Source organism: Larus michahellis, chromosome 2, assembly GCF_964199755.1.
Source record: "Larus michahellis chromosome 2, bLarMic1.1, whole genome shotgun sequence".
NCBI lineage: Eukaryota > Metazoa > Chordata > Aves > Charadriiformes > Laridae > Larus > Larus michahellis.
The window spans coordinates 160,827,038-160,843,999 of record NC_133897.1 but is presented as its reverse complement, the minus strand read 5'-3'; the positions used below and the strand labels follow the sequence as shown (position 1 = coordinate 160,843,999).

General features: G+C 40.5%; 1 protein-coding gene across 1 annotated transcript in view; it reads right to left on the bottom strand.

The window, feature by feature from the left end:
* The window catches only part of TG (thyroglobulin), a 159,463-nt gene that overhangs the window by 21,989 nt on the left and 120,512 nt on the right, over positions 1 to 16,962 (bottom strand). Inside the window, exons 42-44 of the mRNA XM_074577876.1 lie at positions 9,787 to 9,951; positions 8,871 to 9,038; positions 1,285 to 1,466 (exon numbers count right to left, since the gene is read on the bottom strand). Of these exons, the coding sequence (XP_074433977.1) occupies positions 1,285 to 1,466; positions 8,871 to 9,038; positions 9,787 to 9,951 (515 nt within the window). The remainder of the gene's footprint in view (positions 1 to 1,284; positions 1,467 to 8,870; positions 9,039 to 9,786; positions 9,952 to 16,962) is intronic.

Below are 16,962 nucleotides of genomic sequence, written 5' to 3'. Positions count from 1 at the left end.
TCTCCCCATGGGGGAGAGAGCAAAATCTACAGTGTTCTCTGCAGACCAAACCACCATGTGACCCAAGGTAAGGATATCCACTAGGATTTATGGCCTACCATAGGTGTCATGACTACTGTGGAGTCCTAGTTCAACAGGGCAACGAATTCTTCAAACTGACTGTTATCCAGAACTGCTGGACCCTGATCCCATACCCAGTTAAGCGTCAAAGCTATGCATATACACTAGGTAGTGTGAACATGGCCCACTCTCATCTTCCACTTCCCAATGGCCCCTGTCTGCAATGTTTCAATGCAAAGTATGGGATTGTATATAATGGAGGTAATTTTCTCATGCGTCTGATGACATTTCATCACAACTATTTCCTTTGGAAGAGGTTGGGAGGCACTGTGAGTCTACAGTGTGTCCTGATGGATCAAACAAGGCAAGAGTCAGCTATCATGTGTTCTCTTTTTGTCTCCACAAGAAGACCCCCAACAGAACCATCCTGCTGCCTGATTCTGCTTTCTCTCACCATGGTAAACCATACACAAAGGGAGCAAAATGCGGATTGGGTGACATACAATCACTGTACACTGGCATAAATGACTATAAGGGTCAAGGAAATACATGAATAAGCTTAAAGGGATTCTTTAAGCCATAGGTATTCTGCCAGGATTCTGCCATAGGTAAAATGGAGATTAGCAATGCACAGAATGGGGTTGGGAGCCCCTTTTCTGAACATTCACAAATGCTTCATCATTTTCACAGGATATTCACCTGTAGAAAGCCTGACATTGTGAAGAAATATTTTTTGCAGGTTTCGTAATATAAAATTTAATGTAATTGCTGAAATCAAAGTTTTCAAATTTGACCACTCTCCAAATTTCCATAACCTAGGAAAAGTATCTAACTGTATAATTAGGTGACTATTTGTGAGTAAAAGCCAGTCTATTAGTTTTCTACTATCACAGGGATGAGAGGAATCAAGAAACAGTTGATGCACAGTGTGCAAACCAAGATATCTTTGACATGAAAGAGTACACAAAGAAGCATTAGTAGTCTGAATCCAATATACAGTTGAGGAAAGACAATGGAAACTTTTCACAATGCATAAAGGTCAGTTCAATTTCTGTTTACCAATGACATTGGAAACCTCATAGGAAATGAAATCATATTCCCCATTTTCTGTTCATTTACATAAGAGTTGCTCAAGTTTTTCAGAACACAAATGCACACTTGAGATAAGCAAAACAAACCTTGCTTAACCCCAACCACATAGTTGTAATAGGAGGAGTTTCTTACCGGGTGGCATTTTCCAAAGCCCTGGAAAAGGATGAATAATCATCGGTTGAATGTTCGAGGGAGTAATACCACGTAGCTGCATCTTCAATGAATGAGTTGGAGTCTTCTCCTCCCAGAGAATTTTGCAGAGCCTGATAAAAAGCTGTTTTACTGTTGGCTCTTCCTTGTCTTTCTTCAAATTTCTGAGAACAAAATGCATACATGGAATTTACAAACAACAGAAGATACATTTTTAATGGAACAACATAGGCTCAGATCTCCCTCTGCTGGAACAAGTCCTCTCTTCTGTGATCTCCGATTCCTAGGGGAAGAAGTAGGGGACAATTCTACTTTTGCTTTCCCAAGATTCTCATCAGCCAGCAGTATTGGCTTCCTCAAAATATACTGTAGGACTGAATCCCTAATCTAGTAAATCCAAATCATAGATATCATGCCGTGAAGATGTAGCTCTAATACTACAAAAACCTCGCTGGCTCTCACATGGACAGTTCTCCACTGTAGGTGTGCCCAATAATGTCTTTCTTATGAGGTCCCTGAAGCAAAACAAGAGGGGAGAAAGGGAGATGTTGCTACTTTCCTTTGGAAATTCCAGAAAGCGAACACGCCATATAGCCATGGATATATGGCTTGCTCTGCCTCTTCTGGAAATACCTACAAAGAAATGTGGGTGACAAGGCCTGTATTTAGGTCCCTTCTGGAATAATATCTGTCTTAGCCCTGGAAGAGAAATCACCTTCCTCTAAATCCCAATGCAAGTAGCAGCCATGATCTTCAAACTTCTTAACCCCTAGGGCCTTTCAGAGAGACCTACAGTGAAATGCTTTTTTCCTGAGATCTGTGGTCTGAAACCTTTCTTGACATAAAGGCATTTTCCCCAGAGCAGAGTGCCCATGTCACTGCAGAATTAGTGACAGCAGAGGGACCATCTTCTATGCCAAACTGTACCCAGTCTTATTTTTACCAAAACTAAACACTGCTGGAAGTTTTCAACACAACTTTCTTTAAGGAAGTTTTTTATTTTATTAATTCAGACTTTTTGCTTTCCCTTTTTTTTTTTTGGAAAGAATTTATTTCAAGTTCAGAAACGGAGGAACTTCCTGAAAAAAATGTAACCTGAACTTTCCTGTGGATCAAGTCTTTTCTAAAGAGGGCATCTTGCAGGTGCACGCTGGCTGCATTGTGGTATAAGAACTCCAAATCTAATAAACCACCTATATTATTTTGGGCAGCCAGTCTGATGCAAAATAGGCTGGTGTCTGCCCAGTCCAGTTACCATAGATGTTTTACTGAATATATTACTTTGATGACCCACAGCTGGTTTTCATCACACTGCTAGAAGGTCTTTCCACAGCCCTACACAGAAAGTACAGAGGGAATAATTACTTTTCAACAGATTCACAGAAATGAAAGATGGAAAATAAGTCCCCATCAGCCATGGACGAGGCCTGTCCTTACTGATGTACTCTAATGCTTTGTGCGTTTTGATTAAGTGACTTTACAAGGGATTTCAAAACACTTCCAAATATCCCAAGATCCAAAAAGATCTTGGCAATTTTCCTTGTATTTGTAATATATTGTTCTTTTGCTTGATATTGGCCCACGCGATGTGAAAAGAGTCATGTGGTGCCAGTTTGAGTAATACAGCTGTACTTCAGAAAAGATCTGCAACTCACACAGGACACGTCACTTCATGTGCACAAATGCCACAGATGAAACTGCAGAGCATACTTGCCTGCAAAATCATTCAGTTTAAATACAGCAAGGACACGTATATTTTTCTGCAAGAAACAGAAATCATTGCCGAAGACCTGACAGCAGGTTCAAAAGCAATCTTTCCATCGGTTTTGGCACCCACCAATTCAGGTCCCTACTAACCAGCTGAAGCACTGCTGCTGTCTAATTAGGAATCTCTCATTTGGTGACTGGGGCTGGTGGATTTGGCTAGCAGTTATGGATATGAACAGATGCATTTCTGTGTTCTTATGCATAAAACAACCTGTACAAAGCACCTTTCATGCAACGCTTTCATTTTGTTGTGTTTTTTAAATGGATTTGTTACCTTACTCTACACTCGTCATGGATACTTAAAAGAGAGAAAAAAAGACAGAGAAAAAAACCTTAGGGTATTATTAATTATCTATCCTAGGAACTGATCCTCTACTGCCTCAGCAACGACCAAGCATCAAATAAACACTACAGTTGAAAAACACAGAGAAGGAGATGGATCATCATATAATGCATGGTTAAACTGAGGAACTCCTTGCCACGAGGCTTTGCAGATGCCAAAATTGGTGAAGATGAAGTTTCATGAACAAGGTTTTGAATGTAAAAAATAAATAAATAATAAATCAGCTGATGGTTATTAAATACGGGAAGAGCAGTTCAGGCTAGGAAGTCCCTGAACTGCAAAGTGCTAGAGATTTGGAGAGCGTTTAGCAGAAGTATCACATTTGCTTACGCTATTCTTACAAACATCCACTCTTAGACACTGCTGAAAACAGCATTCTGTGCTAAATGGGCCTTTGATCTGACTCAGTGCGGTCGGTCTTAGGTTTTTACTGTGCCTATGTACTAGTTTCTGTGACCTTCAAAATGCCCCCAAAATTCTGGTAGCCTTTCTCGGGCAATTATTGTTGATAGAGTGGGGTCCTTAAGATGTGTTGAGTCAGATGAAAGAAGACTCTACAGGCAGAGGTAGACGAGAAGCAGAACTGGCATTTGTAACACATTTTGAGATTTTTTGTCCCAACCAGCACTAAAATAACACGACCTCAAACACGATGTCTCAAGTGTCGCTTTGGATAGAATATAATATAATTTAAACATCTGACTTTAACGTGATAGCACAAATCAAAGTAATACGTTCAAAATAAAACCCATGACACATTAAAAAGACAAAGTATTTTAACTTTTCAGAAATTGATTCAATTTGACCAATTTTCCACATCCAACAAATGTTTCCCATTTGAAGAACAATTTTCAAATAGCAGTAGATACAACAGCTGCTATCAGATTAATAGAAACAGCTGCACATTATGTAAAATAATTTACATTCTGCTAACCTTTAAAGAGGTATTAGCAACTGACCTCAGAGTTATAGTGGGGTTTTCAACTTTTTTTAGAAAGTAAGTAAGAAAGTAGTTAAAGACAGCAGGTGCACTGCTTCCTACTCTTCTGGTGGTGCAAAGTGGTCATAAACATCGTTTAAATAATGAGATATATAATGCTTACTGTTCTTGTTGCTGCAGCATAGCTTCTGGAGTATATGAATGAATCTGGTCCAGTGTTTTATTTTAAAAGTAATTGTAACTGCTGGTACACTAAACTTTTACATCTTAGAAGGTGCAAAATGTACTTTTCTGTCAAACTGGAATAGTGATAACACTAACAGAGTGTATTCAGATCTTAGGTCTTAAATGGGTTTTGACAAACGTTGTCACAAAAGATGGTGAAAGACCTGCCAGCCATCCCGCAGAGTGTTTCAAGGATTCCAGCTCGTTACAAGATGAAGTAGACAGCTGATATCAGTCCATTCTCCTTACTGATGGCATTTATCAGGACACTGCTCCCCCGGTCATTACAGTTAATATACAGATATCTGCCATCTGTTGCATGTGGCTAAATACCTTTATTCATGAAGAAATTAACTGACTGCAATATAGTGCAGGACGGAAGATCTGGTCTGCACATATGCCGTTGCATGGGGTAAATAAACCTGATTTCTCTCTGTCCATTCCCCTATGTCCTGGTTCTGGGTTCTGCAGCCAACTAGATTTGTGCTAAGGAAGGAAAGAAAAAGAAAGAAAGAAAACACATAAAGCGCAACCTTAGTCTTCCAACTGAAAAGTTAACAATCCTTGCAATATGGAGATTACATAGTAGGCACAGAACATATGGAGGATATAAACAGGGCTGTACTGACTTACATGCATATACCGACAAAAACAGATATAGATCAGCATGAGTGACTGCATATATTTAATGCCAGTAGGAACCATTAGATCCTCCCTCCTGAGCATCACATAGAGCAGGGGGATAAAATTTTGCCCAGTTGGGAACTGAAATCAACATTTTTAGAGGTTTCTGCTCAGCTGCCCTAATCCATGACTGCTCAAAGCTAATATCCCTGAGGGTCTGTCATGGGAATTGCAGTTAACGGGTTCAGGCTTAACTGCTCCATATGCCGCATAATAGTGCATTATGGCACCACTTGCCATTCCCTTAACAAACTCTGCTTTGTTTCTCACTTAGTTTCAACCATCTGATGGCTGCACTGGGGATGGGTACGAAGTGCTCCAGGAAGTGGTAAATCTGTCTCAGTTCACATGAATAAGCATTGAAGTGAATGCCATAAAACGGTCATTTCCATGGGAAAGACATTGAGCACGAATGTTCAGCGTACTCTCTGCTGCAAGCATCACTGAGAGACCTCAGCCTTTAATTGCAAACAAATCGAACATAAATGTTTTGCTAGCACATAAGTGGTGCCTTCTGTCTTTCTGTTTTTTATTTTTAATAGTAAAGGTCTTAACAGGCATAAGCACAGCGTTGCAGTGGGAGTACAGAGACACCCAACACAACCAAATGCCAGTAACACCCCACAGAACAACATGGTGCCAACTGGATTTACCACCTTCAGGTCTGGTTGCAGTCTAGACATTTTACTCTCACTTCTAAGACTTGACTGCTAAGAGTTTATGAAACTTGCATGCAACTCCAGTCTAAGATGATAAGATTTGCATCATGGCTCAAGCTTGCTTGCATCCAAATGGCTAAAAGTGTCTCCTCACCTTTTACAGGATCGGTATTAATAAAGCAAGACCAGGATTAATAGAGCAAGTCCTTGGCTGAATTTTTCTAGCACAGCTGTTCCCAGGAACTGGTGGAACAGGTCAGCAGGGGTTAAATTTTTCATCCCCTACTCTTTGCATCTGACTGCACTGAAATCAGTCATCCTAAAGGAGATGGAAATGAAGAACTTTGCCAATTCCGTATATTTACCACAGCACCTTTCAGCTGTGCCATTTATCTACCCAAATACATGCATTGTTCTTCTCTCTGCAGAGTCGGAGCATGTCCACAGATGGATTTTAACCCCAGGGAGGTTTGGTCCCCTCTTCGGAGAACAGATTAACTAACTTGGTTGTAGTCAGAGGCAAACTAGGAACTATGCCTTGGTTCCCTGAGCTGAGCTCGGTGTTCTGTCCACCAGCTAACCCCTCCCACCGTCCTTAGTATATCAGTAAAATCAGTTTTGGGGTTTCCCAGAAAGGTGCAAGTCAGATCTACCTCAAGGGAACCCTTAAAATTAATAAAGAGTGGGATACAGTGTGGGTTGGCTCAAATCCTTCTTCTAGGTCTATTGTGGGGAGAGGACAGTCAGCACAGATGAAAGATCCTTATGACATTATGACAGAGGAAACGGAGCACAGACTTCTCGGTAACAACCACCACCCGCACCAGTTTCTGCCACTGTAACTAAATACATCTGTGGCCTACTCAGGACTGTATCATCTGACTTTGACTGCAACCATGCATGCTCAGGGCTATGACGTAGAAATGCTCTTGGGGAGCTGGAAAATGCATGTTCTTAAATAGTTCAATGACGGAGGAAGCATTACAGTTTCCCAGCAATTAATACACTAACTATGTGGACAAGGAAGAAATCAGAAAACTTTAACCTTGCAGCAACTCTTTAAGAAAACAATCTGAAGTCAGGAATACAGACTGGTCAGAACAGTCATATTGCCTCTCGCAAGCTCTAAAAACCTGAAGACACACGAAAATAGAAATAGAGGAAAAGGTACATAAAAAAACGCATCAGTTCTTACTGAGAACATGAAAACAACTTAAGGAAGTCAAAAGGGAGAAAACAAAATATAACCACCTGCCATGAACATTAGGAATTAGGAATCTGACTTACAGCAGTAGCACCAAGTAAGGTAGGTAGTATTATAATAGATAGTAAAGAAATTAACTACTCTTCTAAGTAAGGAAAGTTAGACCCTTGCCAAAGGAGGTGAGAAGAGTAGTACAACAGTAGGAGATTTTAAAACAAGTCTCTTAGGTTGAGATAGGTATGATCTTAGGGTTGAGTTGAAACTTTTTGAGTGCCCTTCCAATCTTATCTTCTGCAAGCCTTTAAATAAAGAAGATATTCCATATTTTCTTCTTGGAAGGGCAACATTTTACTGCAGAGTTCTCAATTACTAGTGGTTTTCCTTGTCATTTCAGCCTGATAGTGCTGGCTTTTAGCACTTATGGCTTTCATTTACACCATGGTTTGTTGCAAAATTTCTAATACATCATGGAATTTCATTTTGGTTTTGCAGACAACTGTCACATGTGGAAATAGTGGTAAAGAAAAGAATTTCACTTCCTAGTCTTCATCACATGACTTGTAATGAGGTTACTGAGGTTTATTCCCCTCTCACAGGGTCTGGATTGTTATCTGCAGGCCTCCAGCATCACAGTCCACTTCCTGTGCCTGACTTCCTCTTTTAATTTATTCCAAAAGAGAAAGAAACATGAAATAAGAGCAGGAAACTTGTGGTGCAGACAAAGCAATAGGAACTTTATTCAGGTGGGTCAAAAAGACTTCTTTCAAAGGGGTAATTTTGTCATCAATTCTGAAGTAAATTGATCTATGCATTATTGGCTACCAGCAAAGAGAAGCTGGGATTAACCTTTCGCTGCCTTCTGCAAGATGGAATCCACACAGTTAAAGAAAGATAGCAACTGACCTGCAGTTCGCTTAGATAACCCTCAGAATTATCCCTCCCATGTTACCTTGTCCTGTTAATTTCTTAGCGTATGTCTGAGCACGTTGGAACATTTAATTTAATTTGGCTGTGTTAAACAGGGAAGTCCTATTGTTCCCATCGTAGAGAAGGACAAACGAACTAGAAGAGGTTGATATGCTGTCTCAAGAACAGACAGTGCCAGAGGGTTCACAAGAAGACGTAAAATCCCTCCGGTTAGACCTTCATGTTTTTGAGGACTTCTACATCCAAAGTACAGCATGGACGCAATTCTTTTTCATTTCACCAGTTTATGCCCTGAAACCTTAGCCTACACATCAGGCCAGTGCTATTCATAGCCAGTCCATATTCAGAATCATCTTTACAAGAAAATATACTTCTTAAAGGCAACAGAGAGAGAAGGTTGCCACAAAAAACCCACGAACATTGGCGTGGAAAAGACTGACTTAGCCCTGCTGCACAGTGAAGAACCTCATAACCAAATTACGAGCTTGCTTTCTTGTTTGTGAGGTACAACTGAGATTGCAATATAAGTAGGATTTCAGAGACAGTAAAACATACTGATGCATGTTAATACATGCCAAATCATTACTGATCTCTTACATCTTCCTATATACCCCTGTAATGTTAATCAACAAATATGATAATGCCGTTAATCAGCATAAACAGCACTGGCTGGAGATGGGCAATGTCTTTGCATATTTGCATGGAGTGTAATTCACAAATTGTAGAAATCAAAAAGCATCTGTCCTGGATGCATATGATTACCGTCATCACTATCATAATAGTTATACCATCAGTTCATTAATAGTGGCCTCTTCCTACCTTAATTGCCTTAGCTCTGATGATCAACCCATCTTGCTGAGCACTTCCAATGAGGAGATCTACTTTCCGAAGTTGAGGGCGCTGCAGGGCTTTAGCTAAAGGTTCCCGAAGGTAAATTCCATCCATCACTGGACCCCAGTACTGGAAGGGACCACTTATAGCGAGGAGCTAGATTAGCAAAAAAGCAATGATAGTACAGTTAAATTATCTTACCCATGTCGTTTCCATTTTACCTATGTTTCAGAAAACTGAGCTGAGAGCCTTCAAGTGAACAAGTGACCAGTTAGGGTAAGTGCAAACTCACCATTGGCAGGAAGCAATGCTTTTGCTGACAGTGTCAGTAACTGAAACAAGCCGAATAAGGCAAGAGAATTGATAGACTTAGAGTCACAACAATATTGTTTTAAAATAGAGATGCTCTATGCAGGTCTTGATTGGAAAGTGTATTGCCAGTGAGAGTTTTAATCTGTGGGTAAAGGATCCATATCTAGGATCAGTTATACTGCAGCTTTCACAAGTCTCCCACTTAAGAGAGAGAGCACTGATATCCCTCCCCACTTCTTTGTCTGAAAAAAATGCAGTTACTGAAGCTGCAAACACTTGATTCTCCTCTAGACTAACACCCATATGCAGATGAGAGGGGACTGAAAGAAGGTAAAATTTATATTTGGATTAGTTATGAAAGGCATTGTCAAAGTAGGGTAAAAGGAATTTAGTCTAAAGGACAATCAAGCTGTGAGTATTCATGGGTCAGAAGTGGATGTCATGGACATCAGCATCACTCCACCAAAGCTAGTCAAGTTCCTCTTTCACAAGGATTCAGCCCAATTTATTTTTTAAGCTTCCTCACATCTTTATGTCAATAGAAGCTTCTTTTTGGTTTCTTGCCAATGGTATATATTTTGCAATGGTGTACCTTAGTCTGTGCATCATTGAGGACACGAGCAGGCAACTGGCGGAGGCAGGCTACAATTTCCTCAGGGGTGGATGAAGGGCATTCCACATCTTCAGCCAGGACTGCTGCTTGGGTCCGTGCTCTCCTCTTACTAATAACAGATGCTGGAGAAAAAGCTGAACCTCCCTGGAAAAGAAAGACAATACCAGTCAACACATGCTGTCAAAATACCTGGTCCCGGTAAAAAAGCTGAGAAGGAAAATCTGCTCAGTTGCAGAATGTCAAACACTGGTATTTAAATCACAAGAAGCAAGTTCTAACGATGAAAGCAAAGGGGAGAAGGATAGGTTTGGCATTTTCCAGCTCTGCCATGGTTATTTTGGAAGACCTCTGAAAAGTGTCTATGTTATGTCTATAACGAAGTCACAAATCTTTATGAAAACTTTGCTGGAGGGAGACACATTCAGACAGGAGTAAATACGAAGAAGGTGCTGTGAGGCACATCAGGGAAAGGACAGCCCATCTTACAAGAGAAGACTAAGTAAAGTTTTACTTCCTTAACTGTGATAAACAAGGACTGAGAGCAAATATGATCTTTATAAATGAATCCATGAAAAAGAGCTATTTATAACTTACGACAATGCTGGTACAAGACCAAATGGGCATTAACTATTCATATTAACTGTAAATAAATTTAACCTAGAAACTTTAAGACAGCTAACCCAAGGAGCAGTGAAGGTTTAGAAGAGCTACGAGCAGAGGTAGTAGGAAAAAAAGGCTAACCCGAGGTGCAGAAGATCAACCAGAGCCAGAACACATCAATATCAGAGAACAGGCTACAGTCCAATCTCTATCCCAGATTTTTTGTTTCTTTCCTACAGCTGTGCCAGCATGGAAAAAGTCCTCGCCAAGAAAGGATGGTACAACATGGCTTCAAACTAGAAGAGGGTAGATTTAGATCAGATATCAGGAAAAAATTCTTCACTATGAGGGTGGTGAGGCACTGGAACAGGTTGCATAGGGAAGTCGTGGAGGCTCCATCCCTGGAAATGTTCAAGGCCAGGCTGGATGGGGCTTTGAGCTGGTCTAGGAGAAGGTGTCCCTGCTCATGACAGCAGGGTTGGAACTAGATGATTTTTCAGGTCCCTTCCAACACAAACCATTCTATGATTCTGTGATAACATTGTTGAGTAACCATGAAAACTACTTATTGAAAATGCAGATAAATTAGTATAAATCTGATAAGACCTGACCTAGAACACAAAGGCTGGAATAGCTCTGACATGGTTCAAATGACTAATTTCCAAACATTTAAATCAGTTTACTATAACTGCTATGATTATCTTCCATCTTCTAAAAAAAACCCCAAACCCTAGATGCATGATATGAAAGACCCCGATCTATTCAACTGATTAACTTACTTCTTACTGAATTTGCTCAAAGCATAACTGTAAGTCTGAAAAAGTATAAAACTAGAAGCAAGTTAAAAAGAAACAGAAAGCAAACAGCAAATCCTTAATTTGAAATTGTCTCAAACCTTTGAGACTGAAGAACTCTGTGCAGCCCTGGCCAGCACCCAGAACATTTTTTATATTTCAAACAAGCAGACCCATTGATACTAATAGGATACCATTGCTCACAACTAGAGAAATATGTTTCCAAAAATAATTGAAAGACATTATTGTTTGGATGTAGAGACAGTCTTTTTAGTTCACTGTATGTAGAATTCCCAATGCTACTAGCATCCTGAAAGTTTTCTCTTCCTTTTTAAGGGATCTGGAAAACAAGCACTGTTATCAGTCTAGTGACTGAGATGCAGATGGTTGCAGACAAGCTAAGGAAAATGCTAAGATTGTCAGTCGTGGGGCAATAGAAGAGCCATCTCTGGTTTTAATAGAGCAGAAAGTCTAAAGAAGAAGAAATAAACACTGCTTGGTCTTATTCCTCACTTCCACCCTCAATTTAGATGAGAACTTGAGTGAGCAATGGGCTTTATCCTCACATGGGATTTGCTGTGGACTATTTCGTGTTTGTAAGGCACAATATTTGCCAGCTGCTGACTAGCTGCACTGACTCAGTTGGTCATGAGAGAGAAAGAAAATTATTCTTGATGAGAGCATCTCTGTGTGTCGGTGTGTCCCCAGGACGCAGAATGAGAACATTGCTTTTTTGCAAGGCCTTCAGAAGAGCTTGTTCCCCACCTCTAGAATGCGTGAGACTAGAAAAGGGGTAACACAGCATGCCAGCTTCCCTCAGAAGAGTAGCTTCCTTGCTTTTCATTTGGAGCAAGGAATTACATGTCTCCTTGGTATAGCAAAGAAGTTAGATCTAGTTTTGTATAATATTTATCCATGAATCTGGAAAACTTATTCTTCAATATCAGATCTGAAAGTGCTCAGCATGTTTTATCAAGTATCCAGTACCTCTAAATAGCATTAATTTAAAAAAAAAGAAAACCAAAAAGCCCCAAAAAACAACCAAACAAAAAGCAACAACCAAAACAACAAGGGCTTCAGTTTCCCAAATTCTGAAAGTTTCACAGATTTTGAAAGTGGCAGTTTCTGTGTAAATTTTGAAGTTCCCTTATTAAAAAGCTAAGTTTGATAGGGAAAGATCTACTGAGATCAGGCGACATACAGAATCCAAAAATTCGCTGGGACCAAGCAAAACATCCTCATGTGTTCTTGATTTTGGACACATCTCCTCACGAGGATTTTAAAAGCTGTGCAAAGTTCCCCTGTCTCTGAGATATCTGCAAACTGAACGACTACTCTTGGGTCAAGCACTGAGTCAAAAAACAACTGCAAAAGGTTCTGGATAGAAGCATCCCACAAGTCCTCCCTGCAAAGGGAGAGCTAAAACCTCGGACAGGCAAATCTTCATGTCATGCCACTGGATGTGTATGGGTTAGCATTAGATATGGTCCAAGCTCAATGAGAAAAAGAAAAACCCAAAACTTCTGCAAATACATTTGTAACGCGAGGAGAGCTCTTGTTTGAAGCCTTACTCTTGCTGCACATATATTCTCTTTTTTGCATGACTAGTTAGAACAGGTTTACGTGCCCTTGGTTTTTTTTTTCTTCTATTTTCCATGGTAATGTCCACTTCCTTAGTTTGTTTGGGTTTTTTTTGTTTGTTTTTTTTTTTTAATAACATCCGCTTTCAGGAAGCATGTCTTGCATTTTGGGCTTTGAAAGAGATGTGGTATCCACTGTTATTCATACTGTTATTCATGTTTAATTTTCATTGGGACTGGAAGTGGGTGATAGAGGAACTTGGGACCTCATTCAAGCAGTATTTGGAAGCAATGCCATTATGTTCCCTCCTCTGGTGCATCTGAAATAAGTTCCAGGCTCTGGAAACAAGGCTCCTCTTACCACAGAAGTTAGGCAAGCAAAACTGTACCAGTTCTCTGTTTTTCAAATTCACATCACAATTCAGGCTCATTGTTTCCTCATCCTCACTAAAAAAAACCTCATGAACAAATAAGTGAGAGCAGAAGCTGGAGACGGCCCAGAATTAAATTTCTTCCTTTTTGAGCCTATAGTTTTCACATTAAAAAGAAATTTTCCCTAAACACTGTAGCCACATTAGAGGCAGGCTCAGGACACAGAGGATAACATAGCTGCACTCAGCATTTCTGTTGGCCCCTTTCCCTGTGAAACTATAATTTATTTGTGTGATTAGTCCCAGAAACCAGTAATGAAGGAGTTGTTTGCTTTAAAAAATAGGACTGTTTAGGCAGAAGCAGAAATAGCGGAGAAACTGTTCGTTTCCATTACATGACACCCATATTACCATTACATGACAGAATCATGAATCAGGAAACCAAAAAATCATGAGATCAGCTCAAAAATAACAAACACTGTGTTCTTTTTGTTAGTCCTCTATTTTTTAATTCTCCAGGAATTCTCCTCTACCTATAAACACAAGAGCTAGAAAATTCACTTTTAAACCTAACGGCTGAGATCTTCAGATAATCCTGCAGGGTAGTTTTTTGAAAGCAAACCTATAAACAACATGAGATATACAATAAAATTGTGAACTTTCGCCATCTTGCCGTCACAGGGTATTTCCTATCTCAGCATCATTTAGAGGGGCTTGACAGGGAACTGAAGCCACAGGCAGTTCTTGTTTCAGCTGTCCTCACGGATTGACCTACTGTCATCGGAGGAAGTTCCAATGATATTTCGGACAACGACCTGGATGAAAGCATTCAGTACTGAACTGCTGAGAAGAAGCAGTTGCAGCTGTGTTGCACAATCCACAACAGTGATATTACACTGTCCTCCTAAATTCATAGGAAGAGTGGGAACATTACGATGCTGGGCAGTAGTACCTACTGTAACAAGTTATGGCATTGAAAATGCACAGCAAAGCTTTCAGTGCTATTTAGTTCAGGGACCAGCAGCTTTGCAAGCATTTCTTTATTTCTATTTTCAAAATTAGAGGTTAAGCTAGAATGTAGAAATTCAGATATTAGGAAATGTTGCAGCTCGCAATGGTGAGAAGCTGACGAATGCAGATCAGTATTGCAAGAAGATGAATTCTTGCTTTGATGTTAGGCTGTGATCAGCTGAGTTGAGGCTGGTGCCCCTTGCAAACTTCTCTCTTGGGACACCATAGCTCACAAATCTCCACTGGTGCTGCCCTCTCCATCCCAATTCTTCCTCCGCTTGTTGGACTCATCTAACTAATGTCTAGCCAGACATTAGCTTTCTGCTTCAGATATCTCACAGTTCAGGAGCTTTTACTTGAATAGCACCCCTTGCTACTATTCTGATGAGGCAATAAAAAAGAATATATGGACTATTAGTGTAAGCTGTACCTCTGTCTCCCAACATACCTGGAAAAGACAATCGCCGTATAAGCTGCAGTGCTGAATGTCTTTTAATTCGTCATTTACTCTGGAAACTTACTTCTGCAAAGTTTTTCAAAACTGATTCACAACAGATCTAACGATTAGAAACTTCACTGCAACTAGTTTTTATCACCCACACACTGTAAAGCCAAAATCTTCTTCCTCTCCTCACACCATGACCTCTTGTTTTTTCCAACCTGACTTGAAACTGAAAACCCTGCTCGAGCCACGTTCATCTCTTCGACACGTCCACTCCCTTCAAATTAATGCAGTTCTTCTGACGGCTGCAGGGCTGCAGACTCCTTATGGAGCAGCCTTTCTGTCTGCCCAGAGGCACGCTATAGACAGCAATGTTGCCACAAACAACAATAACAGTAGCACCACCCAAAAAGCGAGATCAAAAAATATCTAATGAAAACAGAGAAGCCAACGAAATGTCCTGATAATTCTACTTTCCCAAAAGAGCCAGCTGTACAGCAATATTTCATTTGTTAAAGATAGGCACTCTCCAGGCTCAGTTGCACACAGTTCCCAGCCAGAAGTATCTGTCGGACCATCTGGTTTGACCTCCGTGATAGCCAAGGCTCTTCCATTTCCCGACTGCTGCGCTCAAGGGCTTCCTATCACTTAAAACATGGCTCGTGTTTGACTAAAGCCTGATGTTGCATGAAGCATTTAAGCTGGGCTCCGAGACACCGAGGAAGGCATACCGCAATCTTCTTTGCAGTTCATGCCTGAAGATACTCACTCCACTGACAGGAAAACTCCACCTTATTTCTGTTTGAGGATGTCTTCAGTTTCAGTTAACACCAGATTAAAGAAATTGTTTATATCTTGTTTTTTCTCTCTGCACAAATGAGCAAGCTGCAACTAAGTGACTACTAACTCTTCTTTCCTACAGACTTTTCTCTAAAAGACTGGATTTAAAGTATTTTCAGAAGTTGTTGTCAATTTGGGGGTTGTTTTTGTTTTTGTTTTTGTTTTTACTTGCAAGGTTGTATTTCAGTATCCTTCATTTCTTTTCCTTAGACATCTAAATCTGAGCAGTGGCAAGCGCTTACAACACACCAAGGCTGCAGGGCTCTATGTGGGGACACTAATGTTATTTTTTTCCAGGCTTTCAGACAAAGTCTGTCCTCAAGAACCGGGAGGAGTAGAAATCTTTGGGACCAGCTTGGGGAGTATCTATCACTGCTAATGAGCTCTGTGCCAGATGTAGCAAACGTTAGCACATGAAGTGTGACAGCGAATTGGCCAGTCCATCAATGGAAAGAGAGAACGAGATATAAAAATTTTTCCCTCCATAACCATCTACTAGATCTGTGATATCCAGATAAAAACAGGGTAGAGGAAAGGGTCCTCTGTCTTCTATCAGAAATAACTTTTTGAAGATTTCTTTTTCATACATGAGCCTTGGCAAATCTGTCTTTGCTCTAATCAGAGGCAGTCCTGCAAGTGCAGCGTTCCTCTCTCAAGCGACTCACTGAGTGCCTGTGTCAGGTTAGTGACTTAAATAACAGGATATGAACACTTTTAAGATGACCTATAAAGCCCCACTTAATTCATATCAAAACTTTCTTCCATTTAGATGTAAACATTGCCTTATCTTATCATTTAAAACAAGTTATTAGCTGAACAGGAAAACTCACTGTCATAATTGCACAACGGTAAATTGCCACCAGAAACTGGCAGAAACAATGTGGAAATGGAGAATTTTCTTTACCTCCCTCCACCGCAAACTCATCTGTTCTCTACAAGCATAGTACAAACCGTGGCTGAGATTTATTGTGCTTCCAATGGAGCATGTTCTACCAAGCAAGCCCAACCTCTTCTTTAGTGTGTCCAATCTTTCTTGCTCAGTCTGAGACCTGCCCCATTTTGGGATGTGACGTGACTTCTCGCAAAGGCACAAAGACCGTCAGAGCCAGCCTGAGGCAGACATTGGTGCGAAGGATCAGGAAAAGGCAGAGCTCTGCCCCTGCCTATTCCCATGAGTCACGCAAATGTCCCCCAGCCTGGGATCTTTTAGTAACTCCAGAAACATTGTACATCCATTCACTGAATGCTGTTAGGAAATGTGCATGCCACATCCCTGTCATTTGAAGAAAGCAATAAGGTCCTAAAGGATCAAAATGTAACTGGCAGGGATAATCACGGGGCATCACGGTAAAAACAGCTCCCCAGAGTTCCCGTAATGCTGTCCTGGCTGTGTGTTGTAGCCTGATTTGCTTATCAAGCTCCCTAATGCTTTCCTGCCCCTTCAAGGTGAGGACTGTTAGCACAGCCCATCAAAGAGAAAGGATGTTCTCCTGTAATTACATAGCTCCAAATTTTGG